The sequence below is a fragment of the Botryllus schlosseri genome, chromosome 14 (assembly GCF_051294905.1).
Source record: "Botryllus schlosseri isolate E-star chromosome 14, Bs_hap1, whole genome shotgun sequence".
Lineage (NCBI taxonomy): Eukaryota > Metazoa > Chordata > Ascidiacea > Stolidobranchia > Styelidae > Botryllus > Botryllus schlosseri.
Window position 1 is genome coordinate 7,429,518 of NC_137249.1, and position 18,289 is coordinate 7,447,806.

General features: G+C 40.6%; 2 protein-coding genes across 2 annotated transcripts in view; both read right to left on the minus strand.

Annotated features, from left to right (window-relative positions):
- Positions 1–3,962: 3,962 nt before the first annotated feature.
- On the minus strand, positions 3,963–6,025 carry LOC145455093 (uncharacterized). Its single transcript, XM_080333041.1, has 3 exons — positions 5,202–6,025; positions 4,970–5,071; positions 3,963–4,495 (listed from the first exon to the last, which is right to left on the minus strand). The coding sequence occupies exons 1-3, from the start codon at positions 5,472–5,474 to the stop codon at positions 4,310–4,312; spliced, it is 561 nt and encodes a 186-aa protein (XP_080189167.1). The 5' UTR covers positions 5,475–6,025; the 3' UTR covers positions 3,963–4,309.
- A 6,636-nt stretch (positions 6,026–12,661) lies between these two features.
- Positions 12,662–18,289, minus strand: part of LOC145456262 (kinesin-like protein KIF27) — a 45,566-nt gene continuing 39,938 nt past the window's right edge. Inside the window, exons 25-28 of the mRNA XM_080334339.1 lie at positions 17,827–17,939; positions 17,464–17,549; positions 15,803–16,024; positions 12,662–14,295 (exon numbers count right to left, since the gene is read on the minus strand). Coding sequence (XP_080190465.1) covers positions 13,742–14,295; positions 15,803–16,024; positions 17,464–17,549; positions 17,827–17,939 — 975 coding nt within the window. The 3' untranslated portion in view covers positions 12,662–13,741. The remainder of the gene's footprint in view (positions 14,296–15,802; positions 16,025–17,463; positions 17,550–17,826; positions 17,940–18,289) is intronic.

Below are 18,289 nucleotides of genomic sequence, written 5' to 3' on the forward strand. Positions count from 1 at the left end.
AACACATCACGTCCAGCATCTAGCGCAGGGACGGGCAACATACGGACCGCTGGCCGGATTCGGCCTGCAACGGCATTTTAATCGGCCCGCAGAGAGTTTCTACCGTCAAAGTGAAATCCTAATCTAAAAGTATACACACATTTTATGCTCCAAAGAATGGATCCAAGTTTTCCAACCAGAGAAAGACTGTCATGAAACGATTTGTTCTGTTCGGGTATACATATATAATTACGAGCAAACATTTTCGACCATGAACAATTGAACATTAACAAGACAAGGCTGCATACCAATATAACTTGTGATATTAATTTCAGGGTTGGAGCGTAATGCTTTGATAGCAACGAAACACTCGTTGTTCATCAAAAAATCAGCCTTGTCGATAGGGAATCCGCAATAAGAATGCTCAAAATCTGATAGCCGAGCAAAGAGCAGGCATATCATTGTCCGATTTATGACGAGTGTGAGCCGAAAATATTCGGGTTCATATCAATATGAATATGCTATTCAATTATATAACAAAGTTCTGTGCCTCCAAGAAGCTGTTCCCTGCATTGGGACAAATTATGGAAATACTTCGGAAACGACTTCGAAACGACTTCGCAAACGACTGCTAACTTCAAATCGAAAAGGTTTCGCAGACATTACGAAGTCACCCTGATTGACGTTACTATCTCCATATTTTTATTTTTTCCACAAACCCCAACAAAACAACATTTTGATGATATGAGTCATGAGGTTTTAGCAGTTGTGGTGCGAAACTGCTTCATGCTTTCTCAAATTCAAAAATAGAATAAAAATTAGGTTATCAACCATTTTAAAAATTTAGAGGTCTCGCGGACCCCCTGAAATTGCTTCGCGGACCCCCGGTTGAGAACCGCTGCACTAGAACGCACTTAACTCTATGCCATTGCTTCGCACAGCATTAATATTAAGGCCTGCTGTTCAATTATGATAAATCAGCAGATGTAGTTGTTGCATATATTATAGCATATTAAATACGTCGGAGCCGGAGCTACTCCTCAAATAACGGGCTCCAGCTCCGGCTCCGGCTCCGGCTCAATTTTATGTAGAGCTCCGGCTCCGGCTCCAGCTCCGGTGAAAATGCCCGGCTCCAGGGCTCCGGCTCCAAAGCCCTGCATAGCACTATCACATACGTTCGTGATCGTGTGGGTTAAGATATATACCGTACTTACATAAACATGGTTTATGGATAAGAAAGGAACTGCATGGAAATATCTTCAGAACAAGGAGACACTTTTCTGTTTTCTTCTATTATTATATTCTTTATTCACAGTAAGAAACTGGTCAATACACACATAATCCGGGGAGCAACCTGCACCCAAAGGAAAATGGCGAGATTGGAGTAAATTTTTTTAAAATTTCAGTAATGCAGTCAAATTGTTATTCCTATGCAATACATGGAGTCTAAGTCAGATTACAGAATTGCAGTAGATGAAGAATTGGCAAGGGTTACAGAGCAGAGGTAGAGATGATTGAAAATGAAGAATCGAAATTACAGAAATGATGCTGTGATGTGTGGAACAGTATCCCGCCGGCCATCCGACAGTCGACGAGCATGTCCACATTCAAGTCGAAATACAAGCAATTACTACTAAATAAATACAGTCCATCCTCAAGATTACCGGACCACGACTGACCTGTCGATCTCACTCCCCATGACATGCCGCCCTATTTCTTGTCGCTTTCTTTTTCTATACTATCTTCTTTACTTTCATTCAGTGTGCATGCCTCCTCTTTACATCGCCTATAGGCCAAGGTGGGTGTCAGATTCCATAGACTACTCCTTGTCGCTTCGACATCTTCCTGTCTTTTCATTGTATCGCATTTTTTTGTGGTGTATTGAACTGAAAAAATTGCTAATAAACCAATGATGATGATTCACTAGTATAATTTTAGTCCAGTGGTGCATTCAACGCCTTCCAAAGAATATTATTATTACCAGGACTCGCCTGCATATATAATAGGATTACCATACGTCCTCTTTGTTCTCTTTTTTGACTTTATTAAAAGTGTCCTCGTAGGACGCTCTTTAGTCCCGTGTTTTGAGATTCTGTCCTCTTTTTTTGAGTATTTTGGTCAAATTTACGGCCAAATTCGACTGATATACCGTAAATCAGAACCGAAGTAACGCTCCGGCGGGATTTTTGGGAGCCGGAAAGTTGACCTTTTTTTAGTCAACCCTGATAATGTGAAAGAAAAACTGTATTTTGGGTCAATCCAAAGACTAGAAAATTGGTATCCGCAGCTATCCTGCTAGGCGCTCAGCAATCACGGATAGCATGGAGAAAAAAAAACGGGGGCGCAGACTAGATGATCTCACGGCCGTATCGCAACTCCGTCGTCAAAGCATCTCGATGGTGCAGGCGAAAAAGAATATCATATCCCTCTCTCTCTCTCTCACTGAGCGAGAAAGTTGACCTTTTTTAGTAAACCACCTGATAATGTGAAAGAAAAACTGTATTTTGGGCACTGCGTGAGAAAGTTGACCCTTTTTTAGTGAACAGACCGCAATGTGGGGAAATTAATCATTTTTTTCAGGATTTTCCTCCGGTTTTGCCAGTTTGAAAATTTTGAAAAAGTGTCCTCTTTTCAGATTTCCAAAATAGTAACCCTAATATATAAATACATATTGAAAGTCGAGTATTAGCTTACAGGGTGGGCAGGGCAACCTTCTCGACCTAAGGGCCACATGAGATTAACGAACCATTGCGCGAGCCATTTGAATGTTCATGACCTTTTTTATTAGTCCGATTGGAGCGAACCGGATTACAGGTAACGGGAACACATTAAACAATACTTATATTACTTACGAATCAAAATCGATAACAATTCAGTCATGAAAACTCTGTGTGCATTCAAGTGTACCGTTGGGCTCATTTGGCAAGGACAGAATTATTCGGCCCGTGGACATATCAATATCGAAGATTTCGGCGAACATGCGTCTATCACTTTGTGAAAAGTTTTCTGCGAGTACGGACAGAGATGAGGGTGCACCAACATTAAAAGCTAGAAATTTAGTGACAATGAATCGCGCGAAGTGCTAAGAAAATGTCAAGTCAAATAAATCTGCCTGGAATTGTTATAGCCTACTTTATGGTCATATCACATACGAAGATCTACGAAAATTGTGACTGCGTCCCTGGCTGCGCCATATGCATCGGAATTGATATTTTAGTCATCAACACCCCGAATTTCGCGGTCACGCGCTAATCAAATTTTTGGTTGGCCTTGCAAGTTCACAATAAATTACCTGGGTATTTTTTTTTATATTAGAAGTAATTTCGAGAATTACCTCGTGGGCCACCCAAAACCTTTCCGTGGGCTCTACGCTAGGCTTACCATACGTCCTCTTTTAAGAGGATTTGTCCTCTTTTTTGACTTTTTTGAAAGTGTCCTCGGAGGACGCCCTTTTGTCCTCTTTTTTGAGATTTTGTCCTCTTTTTTGAGATTTAGAGCAGATTTAGAGCAAATTGCGAGTGATATGCCGCTTATCAGCACAGAAGTGAAGCTCCGACGGGTATTTCGGAGTGAAAAACGGTGATTTTAGCTCTGGGCGAAAAGATTACCGTTATTTTGAGCTCTGAGTGGAAAAGATGACCTTTTTTTTTTTTTTTATTTAGTCATCCACCTGGCAATGTGGAGTAAAAAACGTTATTTTGAGCTCTAAGCGGAAAAGATGACCTTTTTTTTTTTTTAGTCAACCGTTCACAAAGTGGGGAAAATTAACCGGTTTTTGAGAATTTCACTCCGGTTTTGCAAGTTGCAAATTTCTGAAAAAGTGTCCTCTTTTTTGATTTCCAAAATATGGTAAGCCTACTCTAAGCTCTAAGCTGAACTAACAAGATCGAACTGGCCGATAAGATTTTGATATCATTTATATTTATTTTGTCTTCACTTCAAATTATTAAAACCGCGGGAAAGGCTATATATAATTGTCAATAAATATTCATGAATAAATATAGGTAGCGTCATATAAACTCATGGTGAAATGGTAAAAATTGGCAGTTTCAGAGCTCATATAAAAGCAATTTAGGAGCAATATAAAATGAAAAAAATATAATTGTGCAATGTGCATGTGCATTACAAGATATATCACAGGGGCGTACATATTCAACAGTCAGACGAAAGAGAGGATTAAAAAGTTGAATGCATAGTTCATGAGCATAAATAAAAGTCACGTACACGGAATTTAGCAATAAAATAGAGTTACAGACAAACTTGGAATTTTTAAATAGGTTCTCAGTCACGCATGCCGTAGCGTAGACGAAGGCGCGATTTTCGAAAATCATTAACAGAGGTCAATCTTCAATACTTCTCTCGCTTGCATACGATACGCGAGGCAATCGAAATACGCTGGTGTATGTATTTTGTTGTATGCCCTTATCAGCCTCCTAGCTCGCTGTTGATCGCTGAAGCTCAAGTTATTAGCGTTGGCGTGAAGGAATATATTCACGGATGTCTTCAAAGATGTCGGCTAGAACGAGAGTTTATACAACATTTAGCTTTGCGGACAGAGAGAGTTGAAAGTTTTAGGGCCAGGCACATTTTCAACATAAGAAATACTTTGAAGGACGTAACACAAATGGAAACAACATTCGGTCAAGATAGGTCTATTATAATGGTCAGAGCTGGTGGTCAATGTAGTCATCGTTGATAGGCTACGCAAAGAAGAGTAAGTTTGTAAATTTCTACTGCCTACAAGCAGAAAGTAGCGAATTCCAAGTAACCTCGACTACTCCGTAAAATTATATATGCTTTATTGTTACTATATCTACCTCTGATTATAGTTATTGAGTAAATGGCTGCTTGGGGAGCTCAATGGCATATCAGTATCACATAACACAGCCTTCCATCGTTTTGCTTCAGGTATCATGGGAAATGTGATTATGTATAACTAAGCATCATTGTCTACAAAATAAGTGGCTTATTAAATTCGCTATGTACTTACTTTGAATACGGATCCTTGAGGTATCCTGGCGACAAGGGTCTCTAATACTGCGACGAGGCTGCTGTCAACGTAGCGTGCATGCAAGCATTTCTGATTTCTGGGCTACAAGAGAAACGAATATCACTTCTCTAAACCGACCACGCATCAATGTAGGAAAAACTAACAGGATACGAATATTAATGAGAGTCCCATTCATAACCCACAATCTAAAAGGTAACGATATGATTCTTACCTGTTTTGCTTCTACTTTGCTGAACTCTATGAGCTTGTTCAGAACAAGAATCTTTTCCTCTTCTGATGTGATCCCAAGTATCGAAATAAGCCTTCGGTCAACATTCCAGTACTGCTTGTAGTCGTTATCAGGAGCCATTTCCATCACGCCCATCAGAGGAATATGCCCGAGGATTTCCGAATCGCTGAGCTGCGAATTCTGGAATGAATAAATAATGTAATCAATTGGGGAAAAATGTATTCCTGAAAATTGACCTTGCACCTCTCTGTGCATAGGGGGTTATATCACTTGGCGTAGTAGTTTTGTACACTAAATAACTTTATCAGGTAAAATGTTTTGGCGTCCATTAATCACGATGGAATTGCAGTCTTGGTGATGTGTCATGTTGTTGCATGATATTACAATATCATGGGAAGAAACGGTTGCCAAAAAGAGTGGACGGGTTGTAATTTATACCAGAAAATGTAGTAATTTCTTACTTCTGAAATTAATTGATCCACTTCGAACTCCCTCGCAATCTGGCGAATATGCGAACACTGAAGCTCAAATGGTTCTCGTCTAATCCCAACGAAACCACCAAAGGTACCACAAACAAAAAGTAACGAAGCTATCAGAAGGCTGAGCATAGCGAACGAATTGTTTTTATTCAAGATGTTTAGAACGTTTCGGAAAAGTGTGATGGATTTCTGTCGTGATGGAACCGTATATATATCCGCGAGAAAGTAAAATTTCAATCAGAAATAGCCTATGTTGCGCGTGAAATTTCACACGTCTATTTATGGCGTCTATTTAGTTATTCCGGATTAGCACGATTTGATAAGTGTCAAGGTGGTGGAAATTAGGACTTGGAAATTATTTTGATAAGTGTTCTTTGACTAGGATAGTTTCGACGCTACTTATTCGGTTTGATTTTTATATAATCGCATCGTATCAAATATTGAATGAGGTGATTACTCAAACAAGCTTATCTTGCAGTGCAAGCAAAAGACGCTTATCAATTATGTACATGCGCCCACGACAAAAATAACCGAACTTCCACTATCTACTATGCAGTATAAATTAGGGAACATGAAAAACACGCTCTTGGCTTTCTGTTTCTAACTGAATCGTACTGAGATTGCATTCGATCATGGTATTGCCCCGTACAAGGGCCCTGGAGCCTAATATGGGTGTTGCCTATACTTGCGTATCTCAAGCGTTCGTCATCGGGCAATCTATGTCCTCACGGAAAATCGTGAAGTGGAAGATATAGTGCGCACTGCGCAGTGCGCATAGGCTTCGAAATATCAATGCATCATAGGCCTATATTCTCTCAACATTTCCACCGGATATATCTATTTGGTAGTTGATCATATTGTATAATTTCGTAATATATTTAGTCGGTCCAATGAATAGGCTTATGCGTCTTATATTTCTGAATTGGCAGCATTTAGCATTGCTAACGCTGCGAGCATAGCCTAAAATGGTAACGACGAAGAAGCCACGGGTATGTGGTTGGTTAATGCCCCTCTGTCGTAGGGTTGACATATTTTTGAGGAGCACAATCCGGGCGCTCTTTAGCGCCCACTAGCGGATTGTACAATGAGCTATTAATACATTGTCAGTCATATTAGAGCCCGACCGATTATCGGTTCGCCGATAATATGGAGTCAATATTATACTTTGAAAGAATTATCGGTATCGGCCATTGGAGCTGAAAAAGTGTCGGCTATTTTCGTGACGACACAACATGATGGTGGGAACTATAATTCTTGACCGCTAGATGGGAATATTGCTATATTTCGTATAGATTACATTTTCATAGTGCCCAGATGCATCCTTTCTAGTCTATTTCATGTTCAAGAAAGGCAATGGCTGTAAAGTTGTTGAAATAAATGCTCTGAAGTTGTGTTATCGGTGAAGATGATATATATCGGTTTTATCGGTACCTGCCCAAAAATCCAATATCGGTCGGGCTCTAGTCATTATGACGCCACACTAGCAAAGCTTCGTCCATCGAATCTATGCAGGAGTTGAGAGGAACATAGGTTTTGAATTGGGCCATCTCTAATGTGAGCTCTGGTGGACCTTATCCTGTCCGCTGGCAGAGGTGGTCAAAGTAGTCAAGAAAGCTACTCAAGTAGAAGTAGAAGTAGCGACGAAAAAAATCTACTCAACTACAAGTAGAAGTACTTCTTTCATGAGCAACCTAACACTACTTGAAGTAGAAGTAGAATTGACTGACTTTAAATCTACTCAAGTAAGTAAGTAGTTATATGAAAACGATCGTAATTCGTTCGCATGGATTGTCAAACGCTGCAAATTGAGCTATGCGAAAGGTAAAGAGCTGGATTCATATTGATGCATACCAGGAGGTATCTAATATTCGACACCATAAGCATTCGTCCACATCATGGGACGAAAATGATAATATTGATATGAAAATGCGATACTAATCCTCTGTTTACTCGAACCGCTCGTTTTAGTAAATATCGTGGTATGGCCCCCATATTATATGGCCCGTAGTTTAGTCGAAGAGCAATAGGGAGAAATTGTATCGGATCCGGGATAAACACTTTGCGCGATTAGTAAACGTTGATAAAAAATATGGTGGATCGTAAAAATACCATATTGTGTAGCTTTATTTCCGGAAATTAAAGGCATTATTATACTTGCTTTCATACTTCAACATGATATTCCCCACGCAAAAGAACTGAAACTAATTAGAACTCAAAGTATGATACTTGGAATTCAAAGAGAAATATAAATACTACTTCTAAAAGCGGAATTGTATTTCATGTATTTAGTCCAGAAAGTTTCAAAGGTGGTATGCTAAAACAGGTCTAAAGCTAAAAAAGGTCAGAGTCCACTTTTCCATTTTAGGACACGCCATGGACTGCTAAATTATGATATGATAAGTAAATGCTAGATTGCCAAACATCAGTTTCAAATGTTATGAGGGGCCATATACTGTGATGAAATATTTCATTTTGGCGACAATGCGGTGTGAACGGAACCACGGAACCCGGTACCTAAATTATATTCACCGGTACTTTCGCGAAATCATACTGGTCTCTTCATATCCACAGTGCGCTAAAACGCGACGAAAATTCTGGGATATACTCAACTTTTATGAAAATTTAATGTTGATACTCCGTGTAAACAGCCCCGAAATTCCTCAGGCTATCTTCCTGATTGGAGGATTAAACTACTTCTACGTGACAAACTGAAAATAGCAAAAAGTAAGTAAGTAGATCACCAAATATTACGAAGTAGAAGTAGCAGGAAATTAGATCTACTTGAGTAAGTACCCAAGTAGCGGAAAACTACTCGAGTACTTCAAAAAGGTAGAAGTACTTCGTTACTGACCACCTGTCCACTGTCCGCCGGTTGTGCGCTTGACAGCCCTGTTAAACTGTTAGTGTTAGGTCGGTGCGGTTCTGGCTGTGTATTGTAACCGGGTCCGAAACAACATTTTTTTCTCAGTCCCCTTCCGGCCAAACAAAAAGCACTAATCTTGGGTCCGCCATAGGGTAGGGGAGACCGGGGACAATTGTAACACTTTTCGTATTTTCCAACATTACGTGTTTTTCTCGTGGAAATTTCACTTCCAAAGTTTTATATAAAGAAGCCAACAACTCGATAGTTGATATGAAAACTAAATTGGAACTCAATCAACAATCAATCATGGAAATTTTGGGTCGCAAAAATCGCTGCTCAAATGTTACAATCGCCCCGTACCCAGGGGCAATTGTACCACCCTTGCGGGGCAATTGTAACAGTGTTATTTATAACTAAACACAAACTAAATGAACAACGAAAACGGAAGCACAAATTGTAATATTACGTGAAACTAAAGAAAGAGACGTTTGAACGCTTCCAGGCTACGCCCCATCGCATTTATGGCATCTGAATGCAATATCACCCTTCGTGTCTTGTTCAAGCTTAAAGTGTACAAGAGACACATTCATTTCATCATATCCCTACACATATTCGGCCTCTTCTACCAAGGTTCCGTTGTTGAGCGGGCATAATGGGTTGGTCATTCGGTCACCTGCGAAGGTGCGAAACCGACCTGGCTAACATATCTTGGTTGAATGGGCCGATGATAGTATAGTAAAAGGAGGACGCAACATTGTGTGGCGTCAAAGCTATAATGACATTTATCTGTGCTGTAGAAAATTAACATAAATTGTTCACATCAAATATCAAAATGTAAGTGGGCCATGATCAAAGTCAGAGGACGAGAATTAAGCCATGACTATTGAAGTTCGACACACCAAAAGTCGATCAACATGAGAAAGGGTTTTTGAATCACGAAAATAACCGAACCGTCAGATTCACATCATCACTATTGTATGGCCGTTTCGACAGATGATCATGTTGGAATTGGTATCGCAAGGCAGTATCTGCTCTGGTGAACTTCTTGCTGTTGCAAGATTATTCTGCAGTAGATGAATGGTAATACCAACATATGAACAAAGACATTCAGAATTGATAACATATTGTAACGGGGCAAAAGTAACAGAGTGTTACGATTGCCCCTGACACGCTCGACCATGATTAGTGTCTCAGTATCGTACCTTCCCGGCGATGCAAGTCCTATTCTTTCTGTCACCACGGTAGACTATAGTAATATTGTTCCAGCTACACATATTACGTTGTAACTACTTGAGGTACTATTCGTCTAGACAAATTATTCCAGACCAGAAAAACTTTACTCGAGGGTCAAAAATTTCGTTTTTTGCAAATTATTCCGGGGTTTCGCATCGTAGCTCAACGTAACTCCAGGTATAATAGGAGAGATAACTACTGCATGCACACTTAAAATATCAAGCTGATTTCTCCCTCCTACTAGCGGTGAGGTCGATTGTTACATTTGCCCCTAGTTACATTTGTCCCCGGTCTCCCCTGATCGCCCTAACTTCTTGCGGACTTACTGTATGAATCTGCTTGTAAAAATTCGTGAATGAATTCTGTCAATAATATTGGTTTTGCCAGATATTACTATAAAATACACCAGTAGATTTCACATCCGGTGGTTTCCAACCTTTTATGGCCGCGAACTCATTTCCAATTTGAAAATGTTCCGTGGTTCAGCTCAAAAAATTATAGGCTGATTAATAAAAAGTCAGCCTGCCCAGACTTACTCAAGGCCTATTTTGGAAGCAGATGACGTTCCCCAGAATAAAGGCAAACGACCCCAGGTTTAGAACATCTGTCTTTATAGCTTTAGCCGCAAACGGCCTTAACCAACTCAGGTAACAAACCGTTATCTTATAATTGCTATTACAATTAGGCCTACACTTATTTCAGTACATGATAGATTGCATTTTTTGCGAGGGCGGTGCGTGTTTCCCATATTAATATCAATACGTAGTATTAAATCGCGCGCAGCACGAAGAAAAATTTCAAATGGCATAAATCTGCTTGAAAGTAATATTATTTATGTTGATTTACGAAAAAAGTTTGAGCCTACTTCAAGCCTTCAAAATTCCGGACATTTAGGCATATTTTAGAATTTCCTCCCCGACGCAGTTTTTACTGTGAAATTCCGGACATGTCCGGGAAATTTCGGACGTATGGCAACCCTACTCTATCGCCGCGAGAGTCTCCTGCTGGCTTCTCCTGCGCAGCGTGGTTTATCTTGTGTCGTGTTAACGAAAAAGTATCGAGGGGATCGGATCAAGGACGCATGTGCCAAAAAGAAAGACAGCCGAAATATGAATTTCAAACACTGGTACATCGGCGTTGACGCAATAGTAGGTCAAGGTGAACGTTATATGATAGACCGTGCTTGATCGTTTCGAAATTCTCCAACAGTTCAGTAGCCTACATCCAAAAGGCGGTCAAAGTAGTGAACAAAGTTACTGAAGTAGAAGTAAAACCAGTGGCGTCAAATTCTATAAAGGTAGCCTACGTGTAGAAGTAGAGTTCTTCAGAACGGCTTCAAACTACTTCAAGTAGAAGTAGAATTTCTTGGCTTCGAATAATATATTCTCATATGTTACGTAGTTCCGGAAAAGTCCCGAATACGCTTTCATTGACTGTCTAAGCCTGGAATCTTAATATGTATCCGGGTGGTGCAGTGAGTTCGGTACGTAGGCTACTGCTATATCATAAGTAGCTATTTCATAACATTTCACGCGGGAAGCACGACAGCTATGCAAAATAAGCTGGTATATTTTGTGGAACTTGAACCCTTCAATCAGCATCCATCTAAGCCAGGGGTGGTCAAGCTTTTTGTTATTCACGACCGCATTTCGATTACTTATGTAGCCTACGGTCGCATGCCGGTGAACTCCGGACTGACCTACTTTTTCATATCGGCTTACTATTCAATTCAATTTATTGCTTATATTTTCATCATTTCAATGCACCACAAGACTGCGATACAATGAAAAATAGGAAGGTGTCGAAACGACTTGGAGTAGGCTAGTCTTCGAAATCAGACACCGAAATCGCGAGTGGTCATGCTATTAATATTTATCTTTTAGTCAACCAACTACAAACTCGGAATACATTTACCATTTTTCAAGGATTTTACTATGGTATTTGTAAGTCTGAAAGTTTTGTAAAAATACGGTAGGCCTAACCGTGTATTTCTATATGGGGCGCATCATTTTCTAAGTTGTTCGCATCTGTACTGTAGGGCTCAGATTGCAAAGGGCGCTACTGTAGTAAAATCGAAAACTGAAATGGTACTGAATCGCGAGCAGCACGAAAAAGATTTCAAGATTAATTAAAATTAACTCATAAATTCAGAAGTCAAATTAAATTTGCATGTCGACCGCCGCCATCACATACTAATTGAATTACATGTTGACGGTCGCACAAATAGATTTGTCTAAATAACTGTTAAAATAAAAGTAGTCTGACTGCTAGCCACCTCGTAAGTAACCGACTGCAAGCAGGAAAACCCACTTGGGCACTTCGAAAAAGTGAAAGCACTTCGTTTCTGTCCACCTCTAATGGTTACTGAAATCAGAATATACGATCGACTCGCTTACCTCAATTAACAGGAGGTTATCTTACTAGCCACTTACTGCTGAAAGACTGAACATGACAGTATAGCTTTCAATACATTGTTAAAATTGACTACTAAATGATAGTATTTTTGAAGCGTCCTGATTCTTGGTCGGTAGGTCGCGTGTTCGATCCACGGCCGGGTCAGACCAAAGACCTGATGATATACACCGGTATCCACGACTTCCCTGCTTGGAGCTCATGCATTACAGGGATAGCATGGAAGGGAGGTGCAAGACTTGCAAAGCCGTACAAGGCTATCTGTCCCTGTCCAGCGGCATATGCACATCATGCACTCATGGTATGGTATGCATATGCACAGATCTTGTGTATGTATATCACGAGTCGCTGTTTATACAGCAAAACATCTAGGACAAAAACGAACTTGTGTCCTTTCCTCACAAACCCTTCACGTCGCAGCTAGTAAATTTGACACAGCCCTTGCGAGACAAGTGTGGAATGAAACATTTTATTACTAAAGATAAATTTATTCTTCGACCGCGGGAACAGCTACTAAAATATAGAAAAATCATAGACGATGTGATACTAATGGTGGAAGAATCACCGATGCTTACAGGCAAACAAACATGAATAACGAAAAATATTGAAAATAGTATCACAAAACAGTGTTGATAAAACATGTAAACTACAGATATTATCAAAGCACACAGATTTGGCGAAACGTAAGTCTTAGCTACATGCACTAGTGTAAGAATAAATACGGAAATCATACGTCAATAGACCACTAGAGATTAAAATGTTGACGGTAGAATTGGCAATTGTTGATTTTCAACTATGACAAGATATAAAGACTACATCAGTGTTCGAGTACGATTTATACGCACCAGTCAAAAACGATGTCAGCAGCAGCCAGCAGGCCAAATCAACTGGCTCGTGTGATATAAAGTTTCAGTCGCAGCGAAGGCATTAATGAGGATATGAAGACTGCATCAATTATAAATGGGCGACACAGGCTCTATCAGCATGACGTTTACAATACATCGACTGCTCAATGCAATGTTCACGCAGTTATTCATTCAACATAACTTTCCTACATATCGGGTTTGAAATGTTTTGAAAAAGGAGACTGCGCATCGAGTGAATTTAGAGCCATACAACTACAAATCACGCGAGTATGAGGTAAGGTATCCGTTAAGCGATTCTCATTTGTTCGCTGATATCAAGCTCTGATGGAATATGTATGCATAGCCAAAGAAGGCGAGTCAGATAGAACACATCTCTGTATAGCACATTCGAAAATAGCTTCCTCTCGGCGATTTTTAGTCTTGTGAGCCAACGTTTAGACAGCAGGACGACGAGAACTCGCGCCTAAATTCAACGCGGCGAATATGCCACAAAATATAGACTTTATGACACACGGTTACACTGGGACTGACCATCTCTGCTCATGACCTATTACTAATTAAAAAAAAGTCAGCACTTTCACGACCCCCAGAAAAAAGACAAACGCCAGGCTGAAAACCACTGCACCAACGAATATCAGACTCCCTGGTGCGAGTTCCAAATTCCTTGAGCTACCGATTACTCCTACGCAGGTCTAAAGAATCCTGCAGCGCTGAATGCGACAGAGACGCCACGTCGGAAAGACTCGTCTTACGCTGATTCACCTCGTTCTTCGATATTCTCTTAATATCCTTCTTGGACACTCTGACTGGAGTGACGGCCGCGTCAACCTTGCTAGCCTCCGGAAGAAAGTGCAGACCGTCTGGCACCAGCTCCGAGCCTGAATTTAACCTTCGCCCGTTGGCGACTCTCGAGTTCGTCTGGAGGTTTTGAAATTCGAGATACTCCACCGAATTCTTCGGTATCGAGGAGTATGCTGTGGGATGCTCTTGCCGGGACCTGCGCAGGGACGCAAAGCCGCCCGCTGCCGAGTTTGTCTTGGTGTTTCGTGCCGGACTTGCCTCCAGGTCAGGGATTTCGACGCTCGACTGATTTTCAAGAGCACGCTTGGACTGTCGCTTTGGACTTGCCAAAGAATGTGCGTCACCATCGTTTTCTGTTGCGCTCTCGGAAACTTTGGACCTGGCTGAAGACATCGACGCGTGCGCATCGTCAGGGGGATGTCCTGTAACGTTTTTCGGTTGTGAATGAAAAAATGCGCACAAATATGAAGTCGTGTGCAAGATAGCAAGAGATTCATGCGAACAATATTGTAGCCTATCTTTTCATGAGTTTATCCAGAGTAGGGCTCACAATGTAGGCACCACCAGCCACCGCCAGTGTTGGGATCAAGTCACTACCTTCTGGTCACGAGTCATGGAACATTTTGACTCGAGTCAAGTCAAGTCAATCGATTTTCGAAAGTGACTCGAGTCAAGTCACTCGCATTTTGGAGGTGACTCGAGTCAAGTCGAGTCAAGTCAAGCCACGAGTCGAGTCAAATTGAATTTTTGAAATATAAGTGATGATTCAAAGACATTACATTTTGCTAGCTGTGTGAAAGACAGATTAATTGGCCATATATCTTGAATCAAATAACGAATATGAAGTTAAATACACATGCAAAAATGCATTGTATCGTTTACGCACACGTAGAACTGCTAAAAAAATATGCGAGTAACTGTACAGTAGGGTTGTTCAAAAAAAACTTTTTTTTCCAAATCTAACTCGCTTGATGACTAAATCGTCAGGTTGTCTAAGAAAACGATGCACACCAAATTTGACTCACTTCCAACCAGTGAAGGCCGTGCAATATTGAATGGAAATTTTCAATTTATTAATAGAAATTAAAAAAAAAATTTCAAATTTTTCTGTCAACCCCATGAAATTGTTGAGCTGTCTTCAAAGACGATGTATAACAAATTTGAGTCAATTCCGACTGGTAGAAGCGGAGTTATTTCTCAGATTATCCTTGATCCGGGGATTATCAACGAAAAACTCAAATAATTCCGCTTCTACTAGTCATTAAGCGAGTGAGATTTGGAAAAAAAAGTTTTTTTTGTACAACCCTACTGTACAAGTACAGCCACATCATACAGTCAGTTATTATCAGCCAAATGTAGGACCGAATACGAAGCTTCAAGAAGTTGGAACAAATTGATCTGGTACAATAGCCTACACCACCCATCTACACATCCGTGAGAATATAAACGCACAAATTATAGTTGTTCGATTTAAATCATACAAGAGAGTTCGTAAAGGTGAGCACTGCGTAACTTGAGCATTGAGCCGTCTAAGAAACAGAGACACACTGCTATTACATTAATCCACCTACTACTACTACGACAACGTAAGTTGTGATATTTATTTTTGATGTAACAATGGAGGGGAGGATCAGTGTAACGTACTATCAGTGAATGGATGGTTGCTCTCACAAGCGACGCCCGGCGCATCTCGAACAATCCGAACATACACAAGGATACAGTGATTTAATCAACACCGTTTACTTGATGACTTGAAATTGACTCGTCAAGATTGCTCCGAGTCATGAGTCAATGCTCATTTCTGAAACTCCAAGTCTAATCAAGTCATTTTTCCAAAGTGATTCGAGTCAAGTCGAGTCATACGAAAAATTTGACTCAAGTCAAGTCCTTACTCGAGTTATGTCAACACTGCATGACACGCCGACATACCTTCTCTCGCGCTCCGCAAACTACCCCTGCCTTTGATATCCGTTTCCGAATTGCTACGAACCGACAGCGGTATCTCGGCGCCAGACTCGACCAGTGCGTCACGCAGCCTTTTCTTCAGTTCCCTGTTGGACGACCTGTAATGGTGCAGGTCCCTCTGCAGGGCTTCGATTCGGTTTTGGAGTTCCCGCGTGGACTGGCCGCCAGTTCCTGCGGAATCGCGATCTGAAATCGAGGGTGTGAAAAGTGAGGTAGAACAAGTGCACCGGTTGAGACGTTTGCGTTACTCAATTTGCAATACTCGCATATCAGATACTCACAGAGGTGCTCAGTAGGGCTGTTCAAAAACAACCTTTTCCCCTGAATCTTGCTGGTTACTTGATTAAATCGTTAGGTTGCCTTAAAAAACGACGCACACCAAATTTGAATTCATTCCAACTAATATTCGCGGATTTCGTAGAGTTTGAAAATTTTGAATTCGCCTAAAAATGCAAAAATTTTTTTTTTTTCAAATTTTCCTTCTAACCTTATGAAATTGTTGCGCTGTCTTCAAAAACAGTGGAAAACAAATTTGACTCAATTCCAAGCTGCAGAAGCGGAGTTATTCAAGTTTTTTGATGATAATTCTGGGATGATCCACCAATCAAGGATAGTCCCAGAATTATCAAAGAAAAACTGAAATAACTCCACTTCTACGGCTTCGAATTGAGTCAAATTTGTTTTGCATCGTTTTTGAAGACAGCGCAACAATTTCATGGGGTTGGCAGAAAAATTTGAAAAAAAATTTTTTTGCATTTTTAGGCAAATTCAAAATTTTCAAACTCTTCGAAATCCGCGAATATTGGTTCTTGGTTGGAATGAATTCAAATTTGGGGTGCGTCGTTTTTTAAGGTAACGGAGCACTTCTACTTTTCCGAGTACTCCAGTAGGTTTCGGCCACTTGCACTACTTAGTCAAGTGGTTATGATTTTTGACCCAGGGTTGTAATGACTGGAGTCAATTTGTGTATTGACTAGAGTCATTTTGCATGATTCGACACATTCTATATGACTCATACAAGTCTCGCATATCGGGACTATTAATAATAGAAAAATAGGCCGAGAAACTGCCTTTCATCTGTTTGAATAAACATGTTTGGGTGAGTAAAACGAGCATATTATGAATACAAGGCCTACGTTATCACCTATGAGTTTCACAGAAGTAAGTTGAACCTGACTTGAACTCGATACTGAACAGCCAACACTACGACTTGGACTCGAGTCATAACCCTATGACTCCATCCCGACTTTGACTTGACTCGGTGGCGAATTGAAAAGACTGGACTTGACTCGAGTCACAACTATCAAACTCTAATCGACTTGTGCCCCTTGCGACTTGGCTACAACTCTGCTGTAACCACCTCAGGTTATGCAATGCATGAACGATTGTAATTTCCCGCAAGGAACACAACTCAAAGTAACAACTATTTTGGCAAAAATGTATCGCCCAACAAATCCTTGACCAGTTGACCGTGAATTGCTACCGTGACCCTTCGTTTGGTCTCTACGAGATGCTGTTTCAATATCAAAATAGTAGAGAACATTTTATGCCACAAGGCGACGCCTTATCTGACCTTCAAGTCCGTGCATGCTAAAGGGTTATTATGTAGCCAGCGATGCATTTACCTGAAAGCTGCTTGATCAACTGCTGCGTCCTCTGTTCGTATTTCTTCTCCATTTCCATCAGTTTCCTGTCGCTCTCCACAACGTATCTGGAAAAACACGTTGTTTTGCATCAATACAGATACTCGCATATTTATGAAAGATCGTACCGTGGTTTGTCGACAAATTCTGCACATCCAACCAAATCAAAAACATTGGTATAAGGTTAGGTTTGATTCCCTGTATTAGTATCAGCACTAGGGCTGAGCCCAATGATGACCTGAGCAGCGTGAGTACCGAATTTTTACTTATTACTCAACTACAAATCCTACGAATAACTAGTTTTTATACGATACCATCGCGATTAACATTAAGATTAACAGCTACCTGTTCAACGCAGATTCCGACTCCACCACCGTCCTGTCTCTGTCGTTCAGTTTCGCTTGCAAATCGTTCAGCTGACCTTCGAGGGCCTGTTCCGACTCTCTCAAATCAAGCACCTGTTAGAAAAAAGCAGGTGCTAACACTGTCACCGTGGACCAAACATTTCCGAAACGCGGAGTCAGCAACGAAGTAATCCTACTTTTTTGGAGTAATCTGCGGCTATGCTTCCATACTACTAGCACTACTAAACACTTTTCGATGTAAAATTACTTACTTTTACACTTTCGCTTTTGCAAAGTAGAAAAGAGTTTCGGGATTGGTTTGAGTCGCATTTGGAAATGAAATCATCGTATCAACCAGGTGAAATAACCCTTGTGTCATGGTAGCAGGATATATCATCAAGAGTTGCTCTACTAGTGGATTGTTATCAGCAATTTTAATTTGCCGCGAAGTCAAATCTTGCAAT

Bases quoted from the DNA above. Each gene is read 5' to 3' on its own strand.
- LOC145455093 (XM_080333041.1), bottom strand. From the start codon at position 5,474: ATGCACAGAGAGGTGCAAGGTCAATTTTCAGGAATACATTTTTCCCCA. The intron at 5,072-5,201 runs GTAAGAATCATA...TTTCTCTTGTAG, and splicing joins GCAAAGTAGAAGCAAAACAG to CCCAGAAATCAGAAATGCTT. The intron at 4,496-4,969 runs GTAAGTACATAG...CTCTCGTTCTAG, and splicing joins CTCAAGGATCCGTATTCAAA to CCGACATCTTTGAAGACATC.